This window comes from Ceratotherium simum, chromosome 39 (assembly GCF_057802395.1).
Source record: "Ceratotherium simum simum isolate JZ-2026a chromosome 39, ASM5780239v1, whole genome shotgun sequence".
Lineage (NCBI taxonomy): Eukaryota > Metazoa > Chordata > Mammalia > Perissodactyla > Rhinocerotidae > Ceratotherium > Ceratotherium simum.
The window spans coordinates 12,637,907-12,663,974 of record NC_141938.1 but is presented as its reverse complement, the minus strand read 5'-3'; the positions used below and the strand labels follow the sequence as shown (position 1 = coordinate 12,663,974).

General features: G+C 56.2%; 1 protein-coding gene across 1 annotated transcript in view; it reads right to left on the bottom strand.

Moving 5' to 3' along the window:
• The window catches only part of PTPRS (protein tyrosine phosphatase receptor type S), a 65,204-nt gene that overhangs the window by 15,459 nt on the left and 23,677 nt on the right, over positions 1-26,068 (bottom strand). The window contains exons 7-14 of the mRNA XM_087425679.1: positions 15,482-15,751; positions 13,220-13,801; positions 12,452-12,585; positions 11,625-11,769; positions 4,305-4,610; positions 2,846-3,039; positions 2,673-2,699; positions 944-1,061 (exon numbers count right to left, since the gene is read on the bottom strand). Of these exons, the coding sequence (XP_087281805.1) occupies positions 944-1,061; positions 2,673-2,699; positions 2,846-3,039; positions 4,305-4,610; positions 11,625-11,769; positions 12,452-12,585; positions 13,220-13,801; positions 15,482-15,751 (1,776 nt within the window). The remainder of the gene's footprint in view (positions 1-943; positions 1,062-2,672; positions 2,700-2,845; positions 3,040-4,304; positions 4,611-11,624; positions 11,770-12,451; positions 12,586-13,219; positions 13,802-15,481; positions 15,752-26,068) is intronic.

Genomic DNA, 26,068 nt, shown 5'->3' with positions numbered 1-26,068 from the left:
TCTGGGTAGGAATCAATGTGCGAAGGTCCTGATAAGGCGTGCAGTGGAGAAGCTCTGTGAATGCAACCAGGCTTTTCCACTGCAGGACTTATCAGGACCTTGAATGGACCGTGCTATGCGCAGTCACAGCGTATGCAGTGTGTAGCAAGCACAGCTCTAAAGTGAGGAGGGAGGGGTCATGGGAGGCTTCTTGGAGGAGGTGACGTGGGACGTTGGACGCTGGAGGATAGAGAGACTGGGCAGATGAAGGGAATAGCAGTGGGGGGCTGGCGGCAGTGTGGGGAGGGGCTGTGTCCAGCTGGCCCTGAATGGCGGGCTCTGTGGCCAGAGGTACAGCACTGAGGGTCCCTGAGCACACTGAGCCTGCTCCCCCTCCGAGCCTTTGCCCGGGCTGTGCCCTCTGCCCGGAACACCCTCCCCCCACATTTTCACGGCTGCCTCTCTCTCCTCGCTCAGCCCAATTCTGGCTGGGGATAAAAACAGCCCCACCAGAAGGGGAAACTGAGGCAGGGCTGCCAGGAGAGGAGGGTTCCTGGTGCAGTGGGGGAGACGGCACAATACCCCAAAAAGACAGTCCACGTCGGGGGGGTCAGAGCTGTGATGGGGGAAGCATAGGATGCTGGGGACGGTGGGATGGGGATGGGGAGGAGATGGGCATCCAGGCAGAGGGACAGCCCGGGGAAAGCTGGGAGGGGACAGAGGACAAGGAGGTTAGAGGCAGCTGTTAACAGTTTCTGTCTGGCTGGAGCTAAGTGAGCGAGGAGGTGGTGATGAAGATGAGGCCGGCTGGATCACGCTGAGCCTGAATCCCCTCCTGAGCAGCCCCCACACCTTTGCTCTCGCTGCTGCCCCTGCACGGCGCACTCTCTCCCCACCTGGGCTCAAGAACTCTGGGGGGACACTCAGGGGCAAAGGGGCCGTGGGATGCGGGGGGGTCTCGTACCTGCTCCCTTGGTGACTACCACCTTGGGTTTGCTACGAGCGCCATCGCCTTTCATGGTGTACGCGGCTACCGTGATGGAGTAGGCGGTCTCAGGCTGCAGGTTTGTGATGACCATCTCCTGCGGGCAGGGGTGGGGTCAGCGATGCGACGAGGGCCGAGACCGGCCCCGCCCACCCTCCTCCCAGTGCTAGGGACAAGCCAGGCGCACGCGGGGCCCGGTGCGCGGGCAGCAGAGACGTGCACCCGAGCTCATGCACAGACCCCAACACGTAGCACATCCATGCTGAGATGGGCACACGCAGCCCGACACCCCATCGTCACCGCCTGGACCAGAGCAGTCCCCTCCATCCTGGTCGCCCCCTCTGTCCTTCCTGCAGCCCCCACCAGAGGGCACCTGTGAGCCCCTGAGTCAGGCCCCCCTCCTCTGCCCACAGCCCTCCAGGGCTCCCCCTCCCTCAGGGGAGAAGCCCACCAGGCCCTGCCCGCCCTGCCCTGTCTCCCCTGCCCTCCCCTCGCTCCCTCTGCTCCAGCCACACGGCCTGAGACTGCCCCCCCGGCCCCCCCAGGGAGCTGATGGCTAAACACCGACCCCACCGTCTACACCCGTCCCCGCCAGAGCTGTAACCAGACGTGTATTTGTCTTGCTTCCATTAACATCCCTCCCACGGGATCTGGTATACAGCAGGCGCTCAATAAATTCCAGCTGTTCAATGAACAACAGAGCACGCTGATGTGCACGCACACCCCCCACGGTCACACCTGTGCCCACGTCCCCTTGCATGCACACCCACAAGCTCGGTCAGCATGCCTGGGCGCCATGGGGTGGCCCCACAGGAGCACGAGGAGGGGCACGGGGATGCACAAAGGAGGGTCTCCTGCCCCGGAGCCTCACATCCGGGCCTTCCTGGGGTCTTGGTGTGTGGCGACCCCCCGGGAAGTTCCCCCAGATTTGGGGTGGGAAAAGGCACCCGGAGTGGGTGGGGCCAGTGGCAATTGAACATCGGACTCGGAGCTCTCAGAAGAGCCTGTGGCGCCCACATAGGGGCAGAAAGAGCCCAGAGAGAGGCAGCCACTTGCCCAAAGTCACACAGCCATCCCGACTCTGGCTCGGGGCCTCCCGAGAAAGCCTGGAGGGCTGGAAACGGTGGCCCTGCAGGTCTCCTCTCCCGCCCCGGGCCCACGGAACCCTCTCATCACTCCAGGGCCAGAAGGAAGTGGACGCCTTGGCCAGAGAGAGAAATTTCTAGGTCAGAGAAGGCGGGTGACACGAGGGTGAGGCTGGGCTGGAACGTGACCCAGTTCTGATCTGCCAGGCCTGGGTCCAACAGCAGAGGCTACGGGGCGGAGGGCTGGTTGACACTGTCGGGAAAGGCATTCTGCGCTGTGGGAACAGCCTGAGCAGAGCTGTAGAGGTGAGGACGGCCGGGGAGAGCAGAGCTGGGGGGTGCGGGGATGCGGAGAGGCATGGGCCCTGCGGAGTCCAGGTGGCGTCTGGGTAAGAGAGTAACAGATGACCTGTGTCCAGGTCATTTCTCTGGGGACCCCAGCAGGTGCCCCTGGGGCTCCTGTGCCCACTTGCCTTATGCGTAAACTGAGGCTGTCAGCTCCAAGGGGTAATCAAATGCGCACTCGGGGCCCAGGGGAGGAGACCCTTCACAAGGGACGTGCAGGGGGGGTCACAACACGGCACGGCCCGCGAGAAGAGCAGTGGCCGGAGGGCGCTACTTACATATTCGGCCGTGTCGTCCGTCTCCCACTGAGCGCGGGAGGAGGCGGCAGGGGAGAGAGGAGGAGGTGAGCGGGGTGGCCAGAGACGCAGAGAGAGAAGCAGCGAGAGGGCAGGAGCGCAGGGGCCCCGCCCCGTCCCCGGGAGCCCCGCCCACCCACCGGAGCCCCGCCCACCTGGGCGTCGGCCAGCATGACGTCCTTGATGCGGGGCGGCCCGCGGGCCTCGGCGCCCTCCATGCGCACGTAGTGGACCTGGTAGCCGCGGATCTGGCCGTGCTGCCGGCCGGGCGCGGGCGAGCGCCACAGCACGCGGATGGCCGTGGCGTTGAGCGCCTCCGCCTCCACCTTCCGCGGCGGCGCGCTGGGCACTGGCGGGGAGGGAGGGGAGGGCGCGCGGGGCCGTTACTGGGGCGCCCGGCCGCGCCCCGGGCAGCGCCCGAGGCCAGGGTGCCGAGTGGCCGCCGGTGAACCGCGCGCTCTGAGCGCGCACCGCCGGCCGGGAGGGCGTGCCTCCTTCATGCCCCCCACTGCCCGGAGAGGGGGCCCCGATTGTGCGCCCCATTTTCAGACAAGGCCTCCAGGAACCTAAGCCACCTCCCTGGGGCGCATGACATGAGCGCGCCACGCGCGCTCTGTTCCAAGAGCTTAACCCACACTGCCTCCATCCTAGCAGCATCCCTTCGAGGGAGGCACTCTTGTTCTTATTGACAGATGGGGAAACTGAGGCCCAGAGTCGATTCTGCGCTCACAGGGTTAGGAAGAGGCGAAGCCGGGATCTGAATGCGGGCAGTCTGGCTGCGCGCTCCTATATACCCCAGTGTGCAGCCAGCCCACTAGGCACTGCGGATCTTCTTCAGCCAGCGCCAAGACGGGACCTCTGCATCCACCCTCCACCCCAAGGTCTGTCATTCCTTCCCTCTGCTTAGGACGTAACGTGGGGCTGCCAGCCGAACCTTCCAGGCCCATGGCTCAGAACAAACCGGGTTCCGGACACCCAGGGGCTGCAATCTTATAGGGGAAGCCGCTGGCTTCACTCTCCCCGCACCCTCAGCTTCTACCACGTGGCACCAGACCAGAGCCACGACGTCGCTTTGCAGCTTAAAACTTTCCAGCTGGAAAATGGGCCACCGCGGGGAGATTTACACCACGGAAATTGGCCAATGCTACAAACTGGTCTCCGTCCCCGGAGAGCTGGCTGTCACACAGCAGCAGCACACCAGGGTCTCCCCACTTTCTAGGTGGGATGGCTCAGACCACGGAAGCTGCAGCCCCTGGCTTATCCTGATCATCTAGAAGCTAGGTGTCTGGGGTCAGGGACCATAATTTTGTTGCAAATGCTGCTGGCTGTTCCTGACACTCGTTTCCGTGGTTTCCACGGTTTCCACCAGGGAACCAAACAGGGGGCTGCCGGCTTAACTCTGCAGGCACGGGGCTCGGGGAGAACACGCTGCCCGGGAGCTCTAGGATGGAAAATTCCAAGAGCAAGGAGGGAGTTCTCCGGGAGGTGCCCGCTTCGTGTCCCCGTCTCGTGACGGTGGCTTCTACCTGGCGGCCACCAGCCAGCCCAGTTTTCCAGAGCTGGGTGGCTCCAAGGCGGGGGCCTGCGGGGTCCCCGGGCCGGGCAGGTGCTTACCGTCCTCGTCGGTGCGGACGACCACGGGCGAGCTCTCGGGCCCTGGTCCCACCTCTGTGTGCGCGACAGTGGTGATGCGGTACTCGGTCCACTTGTCCAGCGCCTCCAGCAGGATCTGGGTGGTGGTCGGGGGGATGCCGTTCACCTCCTTGGGTTGCGGGTCCTCCGAGCCCAGCGATCGGTAGCGGACGCTATAGCTCACCAGGGCCCCGTTGTGCGTGTCCGGCGGCGGCGGGCGCCAACTTACCAAAATGGCCGTGGAGCGCGTGCTGACACATTTAACGTCTTGAGGGGGGGCTGACGGTTCTATGGGAGGGGGACAACGTGGGGACGGGGAGGGAGGCGGGAGGGGCGGGGGCGGGAAACAAAAGATGGGAAAGAGAAAATAAAAAAGAAGATGATAACAAACAAAACAGAACCAAACCAAAGAGAGGCGAACCCAAAAGAAGCAGGTGTCAACCAAAGGTGGGATGGGCGGGCGGGCGGGCTGGGGCGGGGAGGGCTGGCCAAGAACCTGCGCTCACTGAGGGGGGCTGCGCCGACCCGGCACACAGTAGGGCTTAGGTAGAGGGCAGCTGCAGTCCCCTGAGAGCACACACCTGTGTGCCAGGCACCGTGCCACGTGGGAGAGCAATAAAAGCCCCCTTTACTGGGGACCTACTATGCGTCAGGCACGGTGCTAAGTGGAGTAGCAATAAAAGCCCCATTTTCTGGGGACCTACTATGTGCCAGGCATGGTGCCCAGGGCTCCACAGAATTAACAATAAATGTACTTATTTATCAAACACCTACTGTGTGCCAGGCACCGTGCAAAGTGGGAGAGCAATAAAAGCCTCATTTACTGGGGACCTACTAGGCGCTGGACGTGGTGCCAAGTGTAACAGCAATAAAAGCCCCCTTTACTGGGGACCTACTATGCGTCAGGCACGGTGCTAAGTGGAGTAGCAATAAAAGCCCCCTTTACTGGGGACCTACCATGTGCCAGGCATAGTGCCCAGGGCTGCACAGAATTAACAGTAAATGTACTTGTTTATCAAACACCTACTATGTGCCAGGCACGGTGCCAAGCGGAATAGCAATAAAAGCCTCATTTATTGGGCACCTACTATGTACTGGGCATGCTGCCAAGAGCTTCATAGAGTAACAGTAAATGTATTTATTTATTGAACACCTATTGTGTGCCAGACATAGCACCAGGAATAGAATGACAGTAAATGTACTTATTTATTGAACACCTACTGTGTGCCAGGCATGGTGCCAAGTGGAATAGCAATAAGTTTCATCTGTTGGGCACCTACTATCTGCCAGGCACTGTGCCAGGTAGAAGAGCTATAAAAGCCCCATTTACTGGGGACCTACTATGCACTGGGCAGTGTCAGGTGGAAAAGCTATAAAAGACCCATTTAATGGGGACCTACTATGTGCCAGCCACTGTGCCAGGTAGAAGAGCTATAAAAGCCCCATTTACTGGGGACCTACTATGCACTGGGCAGTGTCAGGTGGAAAAGCTATAAAAGACCCATTTAATGGGGACCTACTATGTGCCAGGCACTGTGCCAGGTAGAAGAGCTATAAAAGCCCCATTTACTGGGGACCTACTATGTGCCGGGCACTGTGCCAGGTAGAAGAGCTATAAAAGCCCCATTTACTGGGGACCTACTATGTGCCGGGCACTGTGCCAGGTAGAAGAGCTATAAAAGCCCCATTTACTGGGGACCTACTATGCACCGGCATGGTGCTAAGGGCTCCAGAGAATAACAGTAAATGTACTTATTAAACACCTACTGTGTGCCATAGCACCAGGAATAGAATGACAGTAAATGTACTCATTTATTGAACACCTACTGTGTGCCAGGTAATGTGCCAAGTGGAATAGCAATAAAAGCACCATTTATTGGGCACCTACTATGTGCCAGGCATGGTGCCAAGGGCTTCATAGACTAACAGTTAAAAAAAAAATCGATTTATTGAAGCCCTACTATGTGCCAAGCACCATGTCAAGGGTTTCCTAGAGTAATAGTAAAATACTTAGGTATTGTACACCTACTGGGTGCTAGGCACTGTGCCAGAGGAATAGCCAAAGCTCCATTTATTTGGCACCTGCTGTGTGCCAGGCACAGCACCAGGGATAGAATAACAGTAAACACACTAATTTACTGAATGCCTACTGTGTGCCAGGGACTATGCCAGGTAATAACAAAAAAAGCCCCATTTATTGGGCACCTACTGTGTGCTAGGCACAGCAGTCAGAGCTTCATAGGATAACAGTAAACACATTTATTTACTCAGCACCTACTGTGTGCTGGGGAATAGCAGTAAAAGCCCCACTTATTGGGCACCTACTGTGTGCTAGGCATGGCTAGAGCTTCAGAGGTCAACAGTAGGAGCATCTCTTTACTGCACACCTGTCCCTGCACACCAGGGACCCAGGAGGCTGCCTGATGGCGTACTCCAACCAGGACCACCCTCATGGCCTCCCTTGCAAAGGAAATAATACCCATGTCTTGAGTGCCTACTGTGTGCCAGTTAGCATGCCAAGGGCTGTAGAGAGTAATAATAAAAGTGCCTGTTGATTGGACACCCACTGTGTTGGTACCAGGCTCAGGGCTTTACAGATAACACACCTACTGTGTGTTTTGCACCTACTGTGTAACAAGATCTTTAGAGATCACAGTTCTTCTGTTCTGAGCCCCTACTGTGCACCTGACACCACACAGCCCATTGCAGATCAATGGCGTCTCACTTATGGAGCACCTATTATGGGCTGGGCATCGTAATAGCCCTCTAAAGATCAAAATAGCAGTTGCCTTTATGCAGCACCTACTGTGTGCCAGGCATTCTGTTAAGGACTTTATCAGGTAACAGTACTAGTCTTCACATAGTAAGCACCTACTGTGTGCCAGGCACAGTGCTAAGGACATTATCACGTAACAGTAATAGTCCCCACATAGTAAGCACCTACTGTGTGCCAGGCACCATGCTAAGGACTTTGTCATGTAACAGTAATAGTCCCCACCTAGTAAGCACCTACTGTGTGCCAGGCACCGTGCTAAAGACTATCACTTAACAGTAATAGTCCCCGCGTAGTAAGCACCTACTGTGTGCCAGGCACCGTGCTAAGGACTTTATCATGTAACAGTACTAGTCCATGCATAGTAAGCACCTACTGTGTGCCAGGCACCGTGCTAAGGACTTTATCATGTAATAGTAATAGTCCCCACATAGTCAGCACCTACTGTGTGCCAGGCGCCATGCTAAGGACTTTATCATGTAACAGTACTAGTCCATGCATAGTAAGCACTTACTGTGTGCCAGGCACCGTGCTAAGGACTTTATCACGTAACAATAATAGTCCGTGCATAGTAAGCACCTACTGTGTGCCAGGCACCGTGCTAAGGACTTTATCATGTAATAGTAATAGTCCCCCCATAGTCAGCACCTACTGTGTGCCAGGTGCCATGCTAAGGACTTTATCATGTAACAGTACTAGTCCGTGCATAGTAAGCACTTACTGTGTGCCAGGCACCGTGCTAAGGACTTTATCACGTAACAATAATAGTCCGTGCATAGTAAGCACCTACTGTGTGCCAGGCACCGTGCTAAGGACTTTATCATGTAATAGTAATAGTCCCCCCATAGTAAGCACCTACTGTGTGCCAGGTGCCATGCTAAGGACTTTATCATGTAACAGTACTAGTCCGCGCATAGTAAGCACCTACTGTGTGCCAGGCACCGTGCCAAGGACTTTATCAGGTAAGAGTACTAGTCCCCACATAGTAAGCATCTACTGTGTGCCAGGCACTGTTCTTGCTGGATAACAAGAGTAGTTCCCACACATTAAGCACTTACTGTGTGCCAAGCACTGTGCTAAGGGCCTTATATAAAAATGGTAATAGTTCTTATTGAGCACCTACTATTTGCACACATGCTGCCAAGGGCTTTGCAGATAATAATTCCACATTTTGAGCAAAAACTGTGTCCCCCAAACTATGCTAGGCCCTTTCAGACTGACAATCGCTCCCATCTGAGCACCTACTGTGTGCCTAGTGCCAGGCCAACCTCTTTAAAGAAAATGCTCCTTATTGAGCACTTACTGTATGCCAGGCATTGTGTGTCAAGGGCTTTGCAGAACAAGAATTGTAGCCCCCATGTTTGGGTACCTACTGTGTGCTGGCCCCAGGTTAAACTTGGTACAAACTACCAGAAGCTTCCATTCTTTGAGTGCCAACTCTGTGCCCAGCATCGTACCAATCCATGTTTAAATTTAAAACCACAGGTGCATTTATGGAGCACCTACTGTGTGCCGGGCAGTATTGAATAACAGTGATAGCGCCCACATATTAAGCACCTACTATGTGTTAAGAGCATCGTGGAATAACAGTCATGGTCTCCACGTGCTGAACACCTACTATGGGCCAGGCCCTGTGCTAAGGGCTTGACTGATAATAAACCTCACATTCTATGCTGCTTCTGCACGCCCAGTGCCCTAAGCCCTTTTCAGACTCAAAAATGCATCCCACTGATTATGCCTCATTTAATTCTCATGACCACCTAGGTGGCTGGAACTATCCCCCCTCCATCCCCACCCCATGTTCCTGGCGGGGGAGACCAATTTCAAAGCCCACCTGCCTGGTTTTCTATCACTGGTTGTGTACCTACTAGGTGCCGGCCCCCACCATCCTGGATGCTCTCCGCACATCACCTCGCATTTTATAGACAAGGAAATGGAGGCCTGCCCACGGGCACGTGGTGAGGGGGCAGCAGCGCCAGGGTTGGAACCTGGGCTCGGCTGAGGCCCACGGGCTGCCTCGCCTTGAGGCTGGGAATTCAGGCTTGATCAGCTCAGGCGAGCTGGGGATGGCTGGAGCCACACTCCCGCAACTGCCCCGACTCAAGCGTCCGCCTCGCCTGGAGGGAGGCCCAGAGAGGTCGCTGGCCATGCTCGGTGTCAAGGCACACACAGCCCTCACCATCATGCTTCCCAGTGGTTCACGGAGCACGCGTTTATCGAGTACTCCCTACGTGCGCACCGTGCCAGGGTCTGGGACCTGGATGCGTCAGAGGCCCCTGTCCTCAAAGATATTGGGCAACCAGAGACCCCAGCGGCCACTCCAGTGGCTTACTTCAACTAGAATCACCCTCTGGCCTCACTTATAGTGAAATATGCAAACTAGACATGGGGGGCCCCCTCCCTCATTTCTTGACCAGCCACCCCAACCAAAAGTGCCCGGGGGAATCAGGCAGAAACAGAAAAACCAACTGAGGAATGCATCGGGAGGAATGGATTCGCTGAGAAAGGGGGAGGGAAAAATAAAACCAAAACCATAATAAAACAAGAAACAACAGTGATGGTGATGATAATGAGAAAAACCATAATAAAAGAAAGAAAGACGCCTTCCAGAAATCTCCCAGTCTGGTTACCTACCTTCTACTCTTCAACTGCTAACTTATAAGACTTTCTTACGAGGGAGGGAAGGGCGGAAGGCTGAGCTACAAGGCCAGACCAAGCTCTGGGTGGGTCTCCGGACGCGAGCGGGCCTGCAGCCCTGCTCTGGCGCCCAGGGTGGGCACGCTGCAGTTCCGAGTGGCGCCGACGAGGCGGGAAGGTGGGACGGTGTCTGGGGAGACCCACGGCTGAGTGGTCTGGCCTCCACCTACCCTTGAATTCAGCCTAAGGAGCCCGCAGCCCCTGGGGACATACGCCTGGCCCTGAGTCTTGGCTGCCGGTTCTCTCGGGCCCCCCCGTCTCAGGGCGAGAAGCGGGGAGTCCCTTCTCCCCAACTCCCTGTCCTGGGCCGCCCCGGAGGTTCACGTGGCTGGGCCAAAGCCGCGTTCTCGGCGACCGTGGAGGCCGCCTCCTTCACAATCCGGCCCAACCTGCGTGGCATCTTGGAAGGGGGCGGGATGGGCGTGGAAAGAGACACGGACACGTGGCACGTGCTCCCGGACTCCCCATTTCTGAGCAGGCGTGCCTGTTGGCAAAGGGATCGAGAGCTCCGGGGGCTGAATTTGGGCTCTGGACTGTCTGTGCAGCCCAGAGCTGATGGGACAGGTGGGGCACGCAGGGTGGGCCGTTTTTGTGAACCTGCTTGAGACCAGCGCGTACTCACCTTCGCGACACCTGTGCCGGTCTCTCACGTGGCCACCCAAGCCACAGGACACCCTCACTGATCGCCTCGCGCACAAGCACGCCCAGACGCCTGCGAGCTGTGGAGCGCTCGGCTCGGCTCGGCGCGGGGGAGCGGGGAGGAGGGGAGGGGCCGGGGTGGTGGGGGTGCTGTGTCTCCGAGGCCCCTGATCCCAGCAGCTCAGACGCCCCGACCCGTGTTGCTGTCACTCTCGACTGACCCGTGACCCCCTGTATGCACACACCCAGGGAGGCTTGAAGGTTTGAACACCGAGGCTGCTTCCGGGACAAGGCCTGGGGTGGCTATGCCATGACTGACTGAGAAGGGGGAGGGGAGAAGGGCCACGACAGGAGAGGCCACGGCAGTGGAGGCCACGGCAGCAGAGGCCACGGCAGTGGACGCCACAGTGGTGGAGGCCATGGCAGCAGAGGCCACGGCAGCAGAGACCGTGCCGGGATGGGCTGAGCAGAAAGGAGGGAGCAGAGGGAAGAGGGGGAGGCAGGGATACAGCAGGAGGGGGGCCTGCCTAGGCTCTGAGCTGGGAACAGGCAGGGAGGGCGGTGGCAGGGCCACACGTGGCCCCGAGCCAGCTGCCGGCTGCAGTGTCTGGGCCACAAGGTGACTTGTTTGTGACAGGGAGGCCGGGCGGGCACAGCGAAGAACCCCAGGTATTCGAGAGCCCTGTACTGGCGCCTGGACACACCCACAACCTGGCGTCCGCTCTGACCCCCCCGCCCCTGCCCTCGGCAACGTCTGGGGGGAGAGAGGGCCACCTGGGGAGGTGGGCTCATCTCTGCACTCTCTGCTCTCTCTGGGAATGACGGGGTGCCAGCTGTGGCAGCCTCACGCACCCCTCTGAACGCCCGTGAAAGGGGCACAACGTGGCTGTTCAGTTAGCCCCGAATCTGGGGCGGGAGGAGGAGAGAGGAGGTGCCGTCAGCAATGACTCCTGAATTAGGCACAAAACTGCAAAACCAGCCATGTCTTATTCCCGGGGCTCCAGGCCCAGGGAGACGGAGAAACTAGCTGTGGGCACTCACTGCGCTGGTGGGGAAACTGAGGCACCGCCTGGGCGGGCACGTCCTTGACGTGAGGTCAAGGAGCCAGGTGGGGGCGGGGTCAGAGCGCACAGGGGCGGTCTGGGTGGCGGAGGGTCCCCCCGCGGGGAAGGGCGGGTCCGCGAGACACCTACTGGACTGCAGCGTGCGCTGCCGCACCACCGAGGTGAAGGCGCCCAGGCCCTGTGGGGAGCGGGCTGCCAGGCGGAACCAGTACTCCGTGTTGGGTTTGAGGTCCTCCACCACGAACGCCGTGGCCGGGTCGAAGGTCCTCGCGACCTGGGGGCGGGGCGGGGAGAGAGAGAGACAGAGAGACAGAGAGAGAGAGATAGAAAGAGAGACAAATAGAAATAGACACAGAGATAAGAGACAGAGAGACAGAGACAGAGACAAAGAGAGACAAATGGAGACACAGAGAGACAGGGATACAGAGATGAGACAGAGACAGAGAGACAGAAACAGAGAGATAGAGACAAGTAGAGACAGAGACACAGAGATAAGAGACAGAGAGATAGAGACAGAGACAAATAGAGACACAGAGAGACAGGGATACAGAGATGAGACAGAGACAGAGAGAGACACAGAGACAGAGACATAGAGACAGAGATATAGAGAGATGACAAGGGACAGAGACACAAAGAGAGAAACAGAGACAGAGATTGTGAAAGACAGAGACAGAGACACCAAGAGGCAGACCAAGAGAAACGGAGAGACACAGAGACAGGGACACCAATGGATTACAGAGAGACAGCGAGACACGGGAGAGAAAAGAGTGGGGCAGAGAGAAGGGGCAGAAAGAGACAGGACGCAGAGAGACACGGAGAAGGAGAAGGGAGAGGTGAAGTGGGCAGTGAACGGGGCCAGGAGAAGGGGGAGGAGAGACCCCCAGACGCAGAGTCAGTGCAGGGAAGGGGGGTGTGGAGGAGAGCGCCCCCGCCCCCGCCCGCTGCCGCGTGGGTACCTCTCTGCCGTGGTCGCCTTCCCGGAACAGTAGCTCGTACTTGACGATGCTCTCCTGCCGCGGGGGGCTCCACGACAGCCCGATGCTCGTCTCCGACTTGGCCTCGGCCCGGAAGTTCATGGGCTGGCCGGGCACTGGTGGGGGGGGGGGGACAGGGACAGAAATGGGGGGAGGCGGGGGAGGGGTCCACCCCGCAGAGGGTGCCCGACCCGCCCGGTGTCCCCAGTCTCCCACAAAGAGCCCCAGGAAAAGCTCAACACCGCCCCGAAGGAAAGGTTGCTCGTCTCCGGATGCTTCCGGAATGTTCTCCACTGTTCTCATTTCTCATTTTCCCGGGGACCCCCATCGCCCCTTGCCGTCAGCTCTCCACCTCAATTGCCCACCCTCTCTGCTTCCGGTGGAAAAATCATGTAAAAAATCCCCTTTTCAACTCCCCCCAGCACCCTCCTCCTCCCCCAAATTACACGACAGAGAAACTGTGGGGACGGGAACCACGGATCTGCATCCTGCAGCCGCTCTGTGGTGGCTGAGTCCCAACCCTCCGCCTACTGCCTCCGGGTTGACGCACTTTCCATTTATTATCTCAAACGGGGCAGCAAGGGTCCCTCCAGCGCGAGCAGCGAGAGGGGATCTCAGACTCAGACGCTGACGGGGGCCGGGTAATGAACGGACGAGAAGGATCATTGCACGGCCGCCTCCTGCCCGCTGCTGGGACGGCCCGAATCCCGCTGTCCCCACGGAAGCCACGCTCCGCCGCGGGCCACTCACCCCCCTGCTGCGTCTTGACCTGGATGGGGTCGGAGAGGGGCCCGTCGCCCACCGAGGTGAAGGCTAGCACGCGCACGGTGTAGGTCTCGTCCTCCAGCAGGCTGCCCACGGTGGTGAGCAGGCTGTCGTCCACGTTGTGTTTCTGCCAGTTGCCCACGGGGTGCTCGGGCTCCATGGTGTAGTAGACGCGGTACCCCCGGATCAGGCCGTTGGGCTCCACCGGCTCCTCCCACTGGATGATCATGGTGCTCGCACTCAGCATGCGGGCCTGCACGTTCCGCGGCGCACTGGCCGGGGCCTGCTCGCCCGTGCGGGTGACCACTGACTCGCTGGGGGGGCCCTGGCCGATGGAGTTGACGGCCGACACCCAGATCTCGTACTCCGAGTTGGGGCTCAGGCCACCGATACTGTAGCGCGTGGTGGTGATATCCTCTTTGATCTGGTATGGCCCGTCCTGGCTCTTGGACTTATATTCGATGACATAGTAGGACACCGGGTCCGGGTTGCCTGAGTCCCACGTGATGGTGATGCTGGTGGCCGTGTTCTCTGTCACCACCGGCGTCCCCGGGGCCTTGGGGAGAGCTGTGGGCGGGACGCAGAGTCACACCAGACACACTGGCTGCAGACCCTGAAGGCTGTGTGACCTTCGGCCACACAACTGCCCTCTCTGAGCCTTCATTTCCTCGGCGGTGACCGTGGGCCTAATGACCCCTATCCCGTCACCTATAGCAGGGGTTCAGCAAGCTACAGCCCGAGGGCCGGCACCTGTTTTTATAAATAAAGTTTTATCGGAACATGACCACGGTGACGCACTGCTGATGGCTGCTTTTGTATCACGTTGGCAGAGTTGAGCAGCTTCAGCAAAGACAAGATGACCCATAAAACTGAAAATATTTACTGTTTTAAGAAAGTATTTGCTTTTTAAGAAAAATATACTTTGGAAAGAAACACTGGTGGCCCCTGGTCTACAACAGTGCTCTCTGTGGTTCACGCTGCTCAGCCACAGGGGCCTTCTGTCTGTTCCCACTTCACACTTGCTGTTCCCTGCATCTGGCAGGCTCCGCCCACAGACAGCCACGTGGCCGGCTCCTTCTCAAATGTCATTCCTTAAGGCCACTCTAGGGGGCCGGCCCAGTGGCGCAAGTGGTTAAGTGCGCGAGCTCCTCTGTGGCGGCCCGGGGTTCGCTGGTTCGGATCCCGGGTGTGCACCAACACACCACTTGTCAAGCCACGCGGTGGCAGCGTCCCTTATAAAGCAGAGGAAGATGGGCACGGATGTTAGCCCAGGGCCAGTCTTCCTCAGCAAAAAAGAGGAGGATTGGCATTGGGTGTTAGCTCAGGGCCGATCTTCCTCACAAAAAAAAAAAGGGCCACTCTAGCTAGACACACCTTTGCTCACTTCTCATCACCACCTGAGGGTATCTGGTTTTTTGTCTGTTTTCCCCCCAAGCAGGGACTGAGTTTTATTTACAGCTGCATCCCCAGGCCCCAGGAACAGTCAGCAGAAGTCAACCCCTCAGCAAAATGACCAACAAGTCAGCTGATGCTGACAATTTCTACGGCCCTGGGGCAGGCTCGGCAAGCTTTTCCTGCAAAGGGCCACACAGTAACTATTTTCGGCTTTGCAAGCCAGGCAGCCTTTGTCTGAAAGCTGCCATAGATAAGGTGTGAACAAATGGGCGTGTGTCAATAAAACTTTATTTATAAAAACAAGTGGAGGGCCGGATTCAGCCCACGGGCTGTAGTTTGCCGGCTGCTGTTTTAAAGCTTGACAAATATTTGGGGACACCTTCCTCTGAATCTTACTACAAACTTCAGACATCGGGAGAGTCTGTAGTTTCTTGTCCTATCTCCTAGCCCGGTCCCCTGCTGCCCTCCCCAGCTCTCTGTCTTTGCACAGGCTGTTCCCCCACTTCTTTGGCTCATTCCTGTTCAACTTTTAGTCTTTCCCTGACCTAAGTGTCCTGGGAGGTGGGACATTTACTCTGGGGGTCTGAATGGTGCTATGTGGCCCCCATCATGGCTCTAATCAGCCTGTGTCACGGGTGCCTGGCTACGTGGCTGTCTCCCACTTTGCACAATGATCTCAACAGAGTGAGACCGGGTCTCACTCCACGGGGCCAGGCCCAGGACAATTTATAATCAATAAATATTTCTTTCCAGAACAACTGTCCCCTTCACAGCCAATGAATGACTGAAGCCACACCAGTAACTCAGAGGTCTTCCACCTGGACCCCCAATCTGGGCTTGGGCCCTGCTTACATTTCACCGTGATCTGCGCCACGGCCTCGATGACGCCCAGGCTGGACATGGCCACGCATGTGTAATTGGCAGAGTCCTTGACGTCCGTGAGTTCTAGAACGTTCCGGCCCACGGGCATGTCATCTTCGGGCGTCAGGTCCTCGGCGCCCTGCATCCACTTGACGTACGGCATGGGCGAGCCCACGGCCACACAGGTAATGTTTACGTTGCCACCTGGCATGATCTCGTGGCTCATGGGCAAGATGGAGAATCGAGGTGCCACGCGGCGGACTGGGGGGGCGGCGGGCGGGAGGGAGGAAGATGCACGGGGTCGAGGGGGGGCGGAGAGACGGGATGCAGAGGAGGAAAGAAAGAAAAGCAAGAAGAAAGAAAGAAGGAAAGAAAGAAAAAAAGGAAAAAAAAAAAAGTGGAAAACAATTTAAATATAAACAGGGCTCTTTCCTTCCCCCCCCCGCTGAATTTTTTTTTTCTTCCAAATGAAAAGAAAACAAACAAACCAAATTAAAAAACCAAATTCCAACACAAAGAAACCAAAACTTCAAAGGAAGGTACTTCACAAACAATATAGAGAGAGATATCGATATATAATAAGAGAGACATGAAGCGTTATTTCATAGCAACAGGGTTTCAGAGACCAGAGTGGCTGGTCACAGCACAGTTACGAACACAAAAATTTATCAGCAGTTTCTCATCTTTGCTGACAAGGCGTGGTTTCGGGGGGCAGCCCCTCCGCCCGCTCTCCCAAGCGGGGAGCTTCGGAAGGTTCCGGCTGCCAAGCGTCGGGGGGCTCTGGGAAGGTCGCACGGGGAGGGGGGAAGGTCATGGGCAGAGTTGGAACCAGGAGGCAGAAGGGGGGCCGGGATCTCGGCCCCCTACCCTCATCCCCCCTTGGGGGCCCCACCCCCACTTCCCGAGGGCCCTCAAGGAAAAGATGAGAAACTCTAATGAAATTTTTGTGGTTTTGGGGCATAGAAACCCTTCTAAAAGCTTCTGTCGGATCTGACAAGTTTCCATTGATAGATGCAGCTCTCAGAATCACAAACAGCATGCAAAATAGGTTGGTTGAGAGAGAGAGAGAGAGAGAGAGAGAGAAGCAGAAGGAGGGACAGAGAGAGGGACAATGCCGAGAGACCCGGATCTCAGGGGTCTTCAATGCACACTTATGTGGGTACCAGAGATGAGCCGAGAAAGAGAGAGAAAGCGGGACTACAGAGACAGAGGGGGGGACAGAGACAGAGAAAGAAGGACGGGGGAGGGGGCCCACGTCAACGCTGCATATTAATTCTAGCGGATGTGACCCAATGTGACATGTCACATTGTCACATCGCAGCCCTGGCAGAATAATAAGTAGGGTATTATTAAGAAGAATAACAATAAACGAGGGGATGAAATTGAACGTTGAGAAAACGGGAACATGTTCTCTGCGTTTCTTAGCGGGGAAGCCAGTGCGGCCTTCTGTCCCCATCTCGCGGACCGTGAAGGCAGCAGGATGCAATTCGGGGGCTCCGTTTTCGGAAGTTGGATGGGTCTTGGGGTGGGGGGCAAGGGGGTGCATGCTGACAGGCACCCCAACTTCTAAAAGGCGTTGCTGCCCCATAAGAGATGTCTCACTGCAGTGGGAAGGACTTGGGTGAATCTAGTCAACTCTTTCAGCCAGAAGGAGCTGGTCCGTGGCTTCGAGAAGCCACGTGGGCTGGTCCTCAGCTTTGGGCGGGTCAAAGAGTCTTGTCTCCAACTGTAGAGATGACAGATTGGAGGGTGGGCTAGGATAAATCAGGCCACAGAGGGACTTCCAGCATCTCAACTTGTCTCTAATTTTCGCATGGTATTGGGGGTGCAGCTGGACCCCTAAGGGGGTGCGTGAAGGGGGTCTGGCCTGCCCTACAGAGGACGGGGCTCCAGGGGATAAAGGGAGGCAGCCTAGTTCCCTCTCTTCCAGACTGGGTTCCCGGTCCCTGCACCCTGAACCCCAGCTGGAGGCAAAGAGAAGGGGGGAGCTCCATGGGGGCGGGAGGGAGGGCCAGGGAGCCAGCAGCCCTTCTGAAAAGGAAGCCCACGAAAGGTCCAGAGACACGGAGACAGGATGAGGAAGTGGAAGGTATTGCGGAAGGGAGGAGTCGGGGGGCAAGGGTGGGGAGAGACAGAGGGGCCATGCAGACAGACTGGGGGTGAGGGGCAGGGTGCTAAGATGGGGGTGGCTTTCTGGCAGGGCTGGGCGGAGGATGGGGGGAGTCAGGGGGAGAATGGGGTCCGGCCAGCCAGCGGACGTGGTCCAGGCCAGCCGCCGGCATCCACAGCGAGGCATGAGTGGGATGCCCGGACGCTGCGTTGTCATGGAAACGGAACACGATGGGGGATGAGTGTGGGGGAGCTAATTAATCAAGGACAGAAAGCAGGCGTCGAGGTCCAAAACAAAACCAGGAGAAACAAATGCAAAAACAAAGCGGAAAAAAATATATATATATCATCCAGAAAACCAACCGAACGAAAAAAATCCCTCCGAAACAAAAGGCCCGAAAGCAAGAAGAAAAGAAAAAAAAACATGGAATGGCTGTGGGGCTGAAAATCGGGGTCTGAAAGGAAGGGGGCTGTGGCATCCCCAGGGAGGTGCCCCCCACCCCCGGCAGAACACAGGGTCTGGCCTCCTCACCCCGCACCCGAGGGCCTCGGCGGAGGGTTCAAGGCGGCCACAGAGGTGAGATCCTCGCCGAGAAAGAACCTTCGGAGCAAACCAACCCGCCCCCCTGGGGTCCCTCTCGGTCACTTCTCAGTGACCCCCTGCCCCTCGCTTAGGGCTGAACAGACAGAGGTCCTGACACTCTGATCACATAGCAAGGCAAACTCCTCAAGGCCTCAGGATCCCGTAGAAAACCAGCTCCGGGAGCTGATATGGCTGAAACAAGCAGACGCTCGCTCAGCCTGTGCACGGGGCCAGTGAAGTTGCCTTCCAGCCTTCCAGGGTGCTGGAAAGATCAAGTAGATTGTCTACCTTACGGGGGTTGGGGTATGAATTAGAGTTAAAGGAGAAAAAACAGGAAATAGTAAGAATTTCTATGGAATCCCCATCTCACTTTATCCCTCCCAACTCTGCGAGGCTGATTCTTTATGCCCATTTTGTGGACGAGGGAGTGGAGGCTCAGAGAGGTGACAGGGCTAGCTGGAAGACACAAAGAAAGGAAGCGGTGAGGCCAGAGCTCAAAGCCAGGCATGCCTGGTTCCTGCCTCTCGGGTAAAGCAAGCCTTCTCTCACCACAGTTAAGTAGAAAGAATTATAGCCAGGTGTTCCTTCTTGGCATCTGGCTCTTTCAAACTTGTGTGTCCTTACCCTCTGGGGACACCAAAGAGGGCAAAAGTACCCATCACTTATATACAACGATCAACTGAATAATGCCCAGTAACCACCAGTTGAATAATATCCAGCAGCCATCATAATAAATGTCCAGAAGCCATCAGTAAAAGGCTCGTCCTGAAAGGGATTGTTGGAACATCAAAGGGAGTAAGAGCTAGCTTTAGGATTCAAAGGTTAGACGTGAACCCAATTTATCCCCCTGTAAGGCTCAACATCTCACCCAAAAGACACTGTTCACATCTGATCTTATCTTAAAATATCTCTCCTTAGGAAGCATCATAATTTGGAAGGTACTTCTAACTTTTTCCAGAAGTAAAGACCAGGCATACATCTTGAATATGTAACAGACTTGCTGTACGGGAATTATAAGTCAGTTAAATGTGGGAGGGCATTTATCAACAACAGTAATTCTAGTGCTTACAATCCCCAACGTGGCCGGCAGCCTTAAATAGCTATGAAGGCTGTCACCTAAGATACTTTGCCTACTTGCTTTCTCACCCTCTCCATGCTGCAGGAAGAGGGCTGGTTTGCCACGAGTTTGGGGAGGATCGTGCCCATTGGCGCTAGGTGGCTCAGAACCCCCTGGAGGTCTCATAAGGCCTCTGGGCATCATCCCAGCTGGCAAGGGTGGGCGGCTGACACTGTGTTCTGCCCAGTTTGGTACTGACACCCACCCACGTCATCCTTCCACCCCCGGCTGCAAGCTTGAGGTGCGGGTTAGAAAGTAAGGTGGGCGCGGAGCCCACGGGACGGCGTGGCCCCGCGGGACCCCCGCCCCCAATTACCGACCTGAATGGAGGGTCCAGGCGGGTTATAAGGGGACCACACCAGCCTTGGTCCTCAGCACGCTCCAGCCGGCTCTCGTTTCCAGCTCTTCTCGTCACCGAGTAGCCGGGGGGGGTCCCAGCGGGGGGGACCCGCGTGGGTGAGGGGGTCAGGAGGGTGGGCGGTGCGGGGGTGGCGGGTTGTGGGGGGGGGGCGGGTCGCTTCAAACCCCGATTCACATGGAAAAACAACTCAAAAACCGTCAAAGCAACCGGGAGACGACCCTTCCCCCAGGCAGGAAGAGGCAGAAACTCAAAAACCGAAAAGGGGGGGCGGTGGTTTGGGGGAGGAGGGTGGGGAAGTGGGGTGAGGGAGAAACTCAAAAGTGAGGTGATCTGGTTGAGGCTCTAGGTAAGGAACTTGACAGTGTCAGGCATCTCAAAGATTCAGCAAGCCGCAGCTCCGAGGGGGGTGGGGGTGGGGGGCTCTGCTGGACATTTTGGGGTGCAAGAAGCCACCAGAGGCTCCTCCGGACTCCAAAATGAGGATGCGGATGGGGAGGGCGGGGGAGAGATGCCAAGAAGTTTTGCAGCCTCCACGGGTTTACTTAAGCTTAGATTACACCTGTCAGGGGAAGGGAGGGGGTCCGAGCCCTGATTCGAAAGCTCGTTTCTCAGCCCCTCCATTGAGCCCCAGCCTGTGGCCCAGGGAGGGCAGGTACCACCCCCCAGCCTGCCTTGAGCATCCTCCTCCCCCTCAGCCTTCTCCACCATCCTGCCTCCCCCCTCCCACCACCAGCTCCCTCCGCCATCGGACAAGCGTGCAAGGCCGGGAGGGACCTGGCTGGACCCCTGGCCCACGGGCTGGCCAGCGGCCTCGGCACGTCGCTGGCATTTTCAGCTGGACATTTTGCTGCATTATAGCTATTTTTATAATTTTGGGGGGGTATCCTCTCTCTCCCCACTTTTTAATATTTTTTTTGGTTCTAGCTGAAAATGAGATGACATCTTGCCAATCGACTGACACCCTTTGTCCCCCTCGCTGTGGCCGCCGGAGACGCGGGGCTTTCCAGATGACAAGGTGTAATCTAATATTCCCTCACCCGCCCCGAAACAGAGGAAACAGCGATGCAGAGGGTGTGAGGCAGGCAGCAGGCGAGAGTGTCCAGAGCTCAGTGTTCCTGCAGAACGAACTCCCCCTCCCCGCCGCCCGCCCAAACCGAGGAAAGCCTGCCTCCCCACCCCTGGAGCCCCCTCTCCCCTTGGGATGAGGCTGGGACGAGGAGAAGGGCTAGGTCTTGATTTGCCATCACCTACCCCCAGAATCAAGTCAGGGGCCTTGGGGACGGGGTAGGGGGGAGACGTGGCCAGATGCGATGAGCAGAAACCAGGGAGCTTGCCAACATACCCCAGCAGAAGTCTTTCTAGTGATACAGGAGGTGAGGGGGGTTCCAAGACGAATATCTGTATCTACTCCTGTTTTGGGGGGTCAGGAGGTAAGGGGAACACCTAGAGATCATATTCACCAATTATACAGCTTGGGTGCCAGAAATTTAATTTTAATAACAATTTGTCCTGTAAAATTCCATGCTACGGATTGATCTGAAAAGGCCTGGGGATGGGTTGCAGATAAAGGGTTCTGAAGAACACTTGGAAATTGGGGCAATCTCGATCGCCAATTGGTATCAGGCATCGAGTCCCGGGTTCTGAGCTTGGCATTCGAGACCTGGAGTTCAAGAATGCCAGACTCATCTGGCCTCCTCCAAAACCCTGACTACATCCTAAGTCCCTCCAAGGTGGAAAGTTCTCCCCCACGTCTCCAGCTTGCTCTGGGTTCTCCCCACACATTCCCGTGACATCGGGTGGGCGGCACATTATTTAACTGGGTCCTGTGCGTCGTGGTTCAATAATACTATGCCATCAGACCAAGCGGTAAAGATACCACCTTGAGCTGCTAACTCATACCTTAAAGGCTTACAATGTTAAAGAGACAAAAAAGAAAATGAACAGCCAGGGAGCATGTAATCTGATCATCTTCCCACCTCATTTAAGCCTGAGCTGCATTTCCCCAGGGGAGTTTTGGAAAGGAAGCTGCCAGTTGCATTAAAAAAATGGGCTCGATTTTGACTCTGGCCCTTTGGATTGCAGAGATAAATTTCAGGAGGAGGGCAAGTCTGAATATTCCAGCCCCCCCCCCCCCAACGATCCAGGGTCAGCAGAAGCTGGAGATTGTGAATTGAAGGAAGGGTTAGGTGGGGTGGGGATTCCTCGCAACAATTAACTCCGGGACTGGCTACTCTGGCAACAATGTAAATACTTGTAGCTTTCAGGGCAGAACATGCCAGACAGCCTGTCTCTTCTGGTGGGCTGGTAATTATCTGCAAGGGTAGCTTAGCCCCCAAGCTGGGCCTCTTTTGGCCCCCTTCTGACATTGTGGCCACAGAACTTCCTGGGGGACTGACCGGGATAAGAAAAGGAGAGAGATATGGCTCTGGGGAGGCCATTGATCTCACGGGAATGGGTTGTGAGCCAGGAGAAAATGAGATTATGGGATGGGCTCAGAAAAGCACCAGAGAAAAATGAGATCTGAGCAAATGAAGCAGCTTCTCCCCCTTGATTCTTTTCAAAGCAGTTTCCCCTAAGCTTATTGAAACAGTGGATCTGCGAGGTACATATGGGGAAACTGAGGTCCCCAAAGAAGGGAAGTGACTTGCTCAGATCATCTCCTTGAACTCTTTACTTCTTTGTTCTATGACAATCCCACTGGTGATTTCTTACATGCTATGCCCTATACAGGGCACTTGATAAGTGTTAATTAGCTTAATAGGATCCTCTACTCCCCTGTGAGCTAGGCATATGGATGATCCTTACTGCTCAGATGAAGAAATGGACTCCAATCGTTCCAGTGACTAGCCTGAGGTCACATGGCCCGGGAGGGGCAGAGGCAGGGTTTGAATCCCGGTCTGCCAGAGCCCAGAGACTGTGCTCTCACCACTAGGCTCTACTGCCACAAAAGTCCAAGTGGTCTTCAGAGACCCTCAGCCACCCTTCAGCTCCAATTCACTGGGACCCAGCTTTGGTGGAGGGGCTGGTGGACCCCTCTTCTCCATCTTTCGGGGATTCTCTGAGGGTCAGCCTGGAAGCTCTTACACTGGACTAAAAAGGAGATAGGAAAAATAAATCCCCTCTTATTGCATCTGAAGTCCTCTTGCCAACTTGGCCCTGGACTTAACTGGGAATTCAGAGAAGGCAATTGAGGGACAAGAAGGGGTAAAAGGTGACCCCAAACAGGCCGGCCTCTGCCCTCAATTATCATCTATGTTGCAAAGTGAGCTGGGGGCTAGAAATCTAAATGGATTTTATTGGGGGCTGGTTTTTATTTGGGGTTGGAGTGGGACTCTCAAGGGCTTGCCTTTCCTCAGGGAGGGAGCAGAAGATGGAAGCGTGCATCTCCGAAGGATTGCAAGAGTGAGAGAGACACACAGAGAGAAAGAGAGCTGAAAAGAGAGAGAGAGAGGCAGAGGGAGAGTCGGGGAGGCAGAGAGAAGGGGAGAGGCTGTGTCCAATATTCCCCAGGGTTTTCTCCAGAATTCCACAGTTCTGATGCTTGGGTACTCAGAAAGTGACCGTGCTGCGTTTCTGGACAAAAGATGCCTGTGACAGGGCCCAGCAGCCAGGACAGGGTAGGGGGAAGCAGCCAATGCTGCCTGGCAGGCAGAGGCGTAGCCCTAAGGTGCAGGATAATTGGCCAAGTATTTCTCCCAAAGTCCATCATGCTACATTTTCTGATGGGCGGTTCCATATTTGTGCCCAGCCAGGACGCATAAAGTCATCGTGCCTGCTGCCATTTTGAGCACTGCTGTGCCGAGCATGCATTATTTTGGGAGGATGATCCATTTCAAGGTGGCCACTTCCCACCTTGGGAGGTGTCACTATATTAACAAGAACTCAGTATGTTACCTGTCTGCTCAGCTGTGCTTCAAATGCCTGTTTTGGGGGTTCTTTGGGAGGGTGGGAGGTGGTCTCACACTGAGGCAAAAGGATGGAACAGGCCTGCTTAACCTCCTTCCAAACACGGCTGCCCTATGGGGCCAAGGCACCAGCTCTGGGTAAAACAGGGCCGGCCAGTGGGGTCAGGCAGATGGGGCTGCTCTCCCCACACTCCCTGCCCAGGCTCTGATCTCCTGCCCTCCATCTATGCCGCCTCCCTTGTGCCCTTGAGCCCGGGTGGTCACTTTCTGCCCCCCGCATCCCAGCTGTGGGACCCCTTCTGCCCTCCTGGATGGGGTTTGGGACAGGAACACTGGCTTATAAATCACAATGCGTTTGGAGAACAACCACAGAACAGCTCAGCCCAAGAAACCGAAACCAAACAGCACGCAACACGACACACAACCGAAGACGAAACACTTTGGGGGAGAAGAGGGCCGGGGGAAGGGGATGGGAAGGGAGAAAAAAAAAAAAAAGAACCAATCGGTTTCCTCCCCCCCAAAACGAAACAGAACCAAAAAAGAGAGAAATCATCGTAAACAAAAAGAAGAAAGAAAGAAAAGCGAAGGAAACCAAGGAGAAAAATGGAACGGAAGACGAGAAACACTCCAACAGAAGGCGTTGGGAATTCACCAAACCGAACCCACAAGAGTGGCATGCAGAGAAATTTTTACATTCTCCCAGCATGCATCAGGCCCATGTTACCATGACGACGAGGAGTGCAAAGAACTTAGCAACGACATTACCAAAGGATGCATAGAGGCAGCACAATGCAAGCATCACAAGTGTGCAGCCGGCCCTAGGCCGGGCTGGGCGCGGCTGAGATTTTCGTGTCTTTCTGGCTTTTTGCTCTTTCTTGGCGGTTTTTTTTTGTTTTGTTTTGTTCGCTTTGTGCTTATTACATGTATTCCGTGATTTTTTTTTTTCGAGTTCGTTTTTCTCTCGTTCTCTGTGTGCGTTGTCTGTGTGTGTCTGTGTGCGTGTCCGTGTGCGTCTCGTGTGCGTGCGTGTCACTTTCGGAATGTAAAAATGTGGGTAAAGAAAGTAAAAAAGAAAAAAACACACCAACCTTCTCGAAGCTCTGAGGGATGTAAAGGGGATTTGATGCAGAACACAATGACATGGGGAGAAGAGAAAAAATAGGGGAGATACAGAGAGTAAAAAGAGGACTTCCCAAGGCTACAAGCTGCAATAGTTTGTTGTTGTTTTTTTTTTCTCTTTAAACCAAAAAAAAAAAAAAATTAAAATTAAAAAATAAAAAAGAACAGCAATGACTTTTTCTTTTTCTTTCGTCCCTCGACACACAAGAGCTACACCTGCCTTCCGCGATTCTTTTTTTTAAATTCGGTTTTGGAGCGTCTGAGACCCAGGTAAAGATGGGGAGGCTGGACCCCCCAAAAGAAAGGAGGCTCACGCCCGGGGACCCCACCTCTGGGGGGCTGAGGACACGGAGGCCCCCCTCCCTTGTCGCACCCTCGCTAGACGCCCCGCCCCCACCCTGCCCGGTGCCTGCTGTGCACTCTCCTGGAGCCCTGCCAGACTTACACACCCCCATCCCAGGTGTTTGCAGAGAAATAAGCAGGTTAGACGAAGACCAGTCAGTCAGAGTCACGGACGCGCTATAACTCACCAGAGGCCCCGAGCACGGCAGCGGATCGGAGGTGCGCCCCCTGCCCGCCCGCGCGCCCACATCTCTGTCCCCTCCCCCCACGCAGCCTCAGAGATAAGATGCAAAACCCCCGAGGTGCAGAAGCGAGTGGCTGCTTCAGGACCGGTGGGGGCTGTGCTGAGTGGGGACCATGGGGCTGAGGGTCTGTGGGCGAGGGAGGAGCCTCCCCGCCCCTCGGGTGGAGAACGGGAGGGGCTTGGTGCCATGAATGGGAGAAACAGGCCTGGAGAAGCGTGTGATGGAGGCAAGAAGATGGGGCGGCCCTGGGGTCTGAAAGGGGCCCCCGTTTCCTGGCGGGTGATGCTGTTTCTACCACAAATCTGATCAGAAACAGCCATCGGAGGCAGGAGATGAGGAGGCAGATTAAAATTTCTGAAAAGACCAAAGAGGCCCAACACATGGATAAGGGGGGCTTGGCAGAGCATCTGGGGGCAGGGGGAGCCCCCTGGCACCTTTGAAGGGGACACCAAGGGACCCAGAAGGAAGTTGGTATAGACTCTTCCCAGGGCTCCCTTGGGTGGGCTGGGGATGCTGAGGCAAGGACCCCGTGCTCCTGGCATGACTGAGTGGGAATCGGAAGCCGAGGGTGCCCGGCCTCACTGCCGTGCCAAGCCCCTGGGGCGTATGTGCCTGCTGCAGCCCCAGTCACTTTGGCCTAAACACGTCCTTTCCCGACGCTGACCAGGAGAAGACGGACAGCACCGGGCTCTGGGACGGCCGAGGGTGTGGGGGCTGGCGGGAGGGCAGCCTGGAAGACCCCTCCCCAACTCTTAGATTGAGGGTGCTGGAGGGGGGCGGGGAAGCGGGGAGCCACG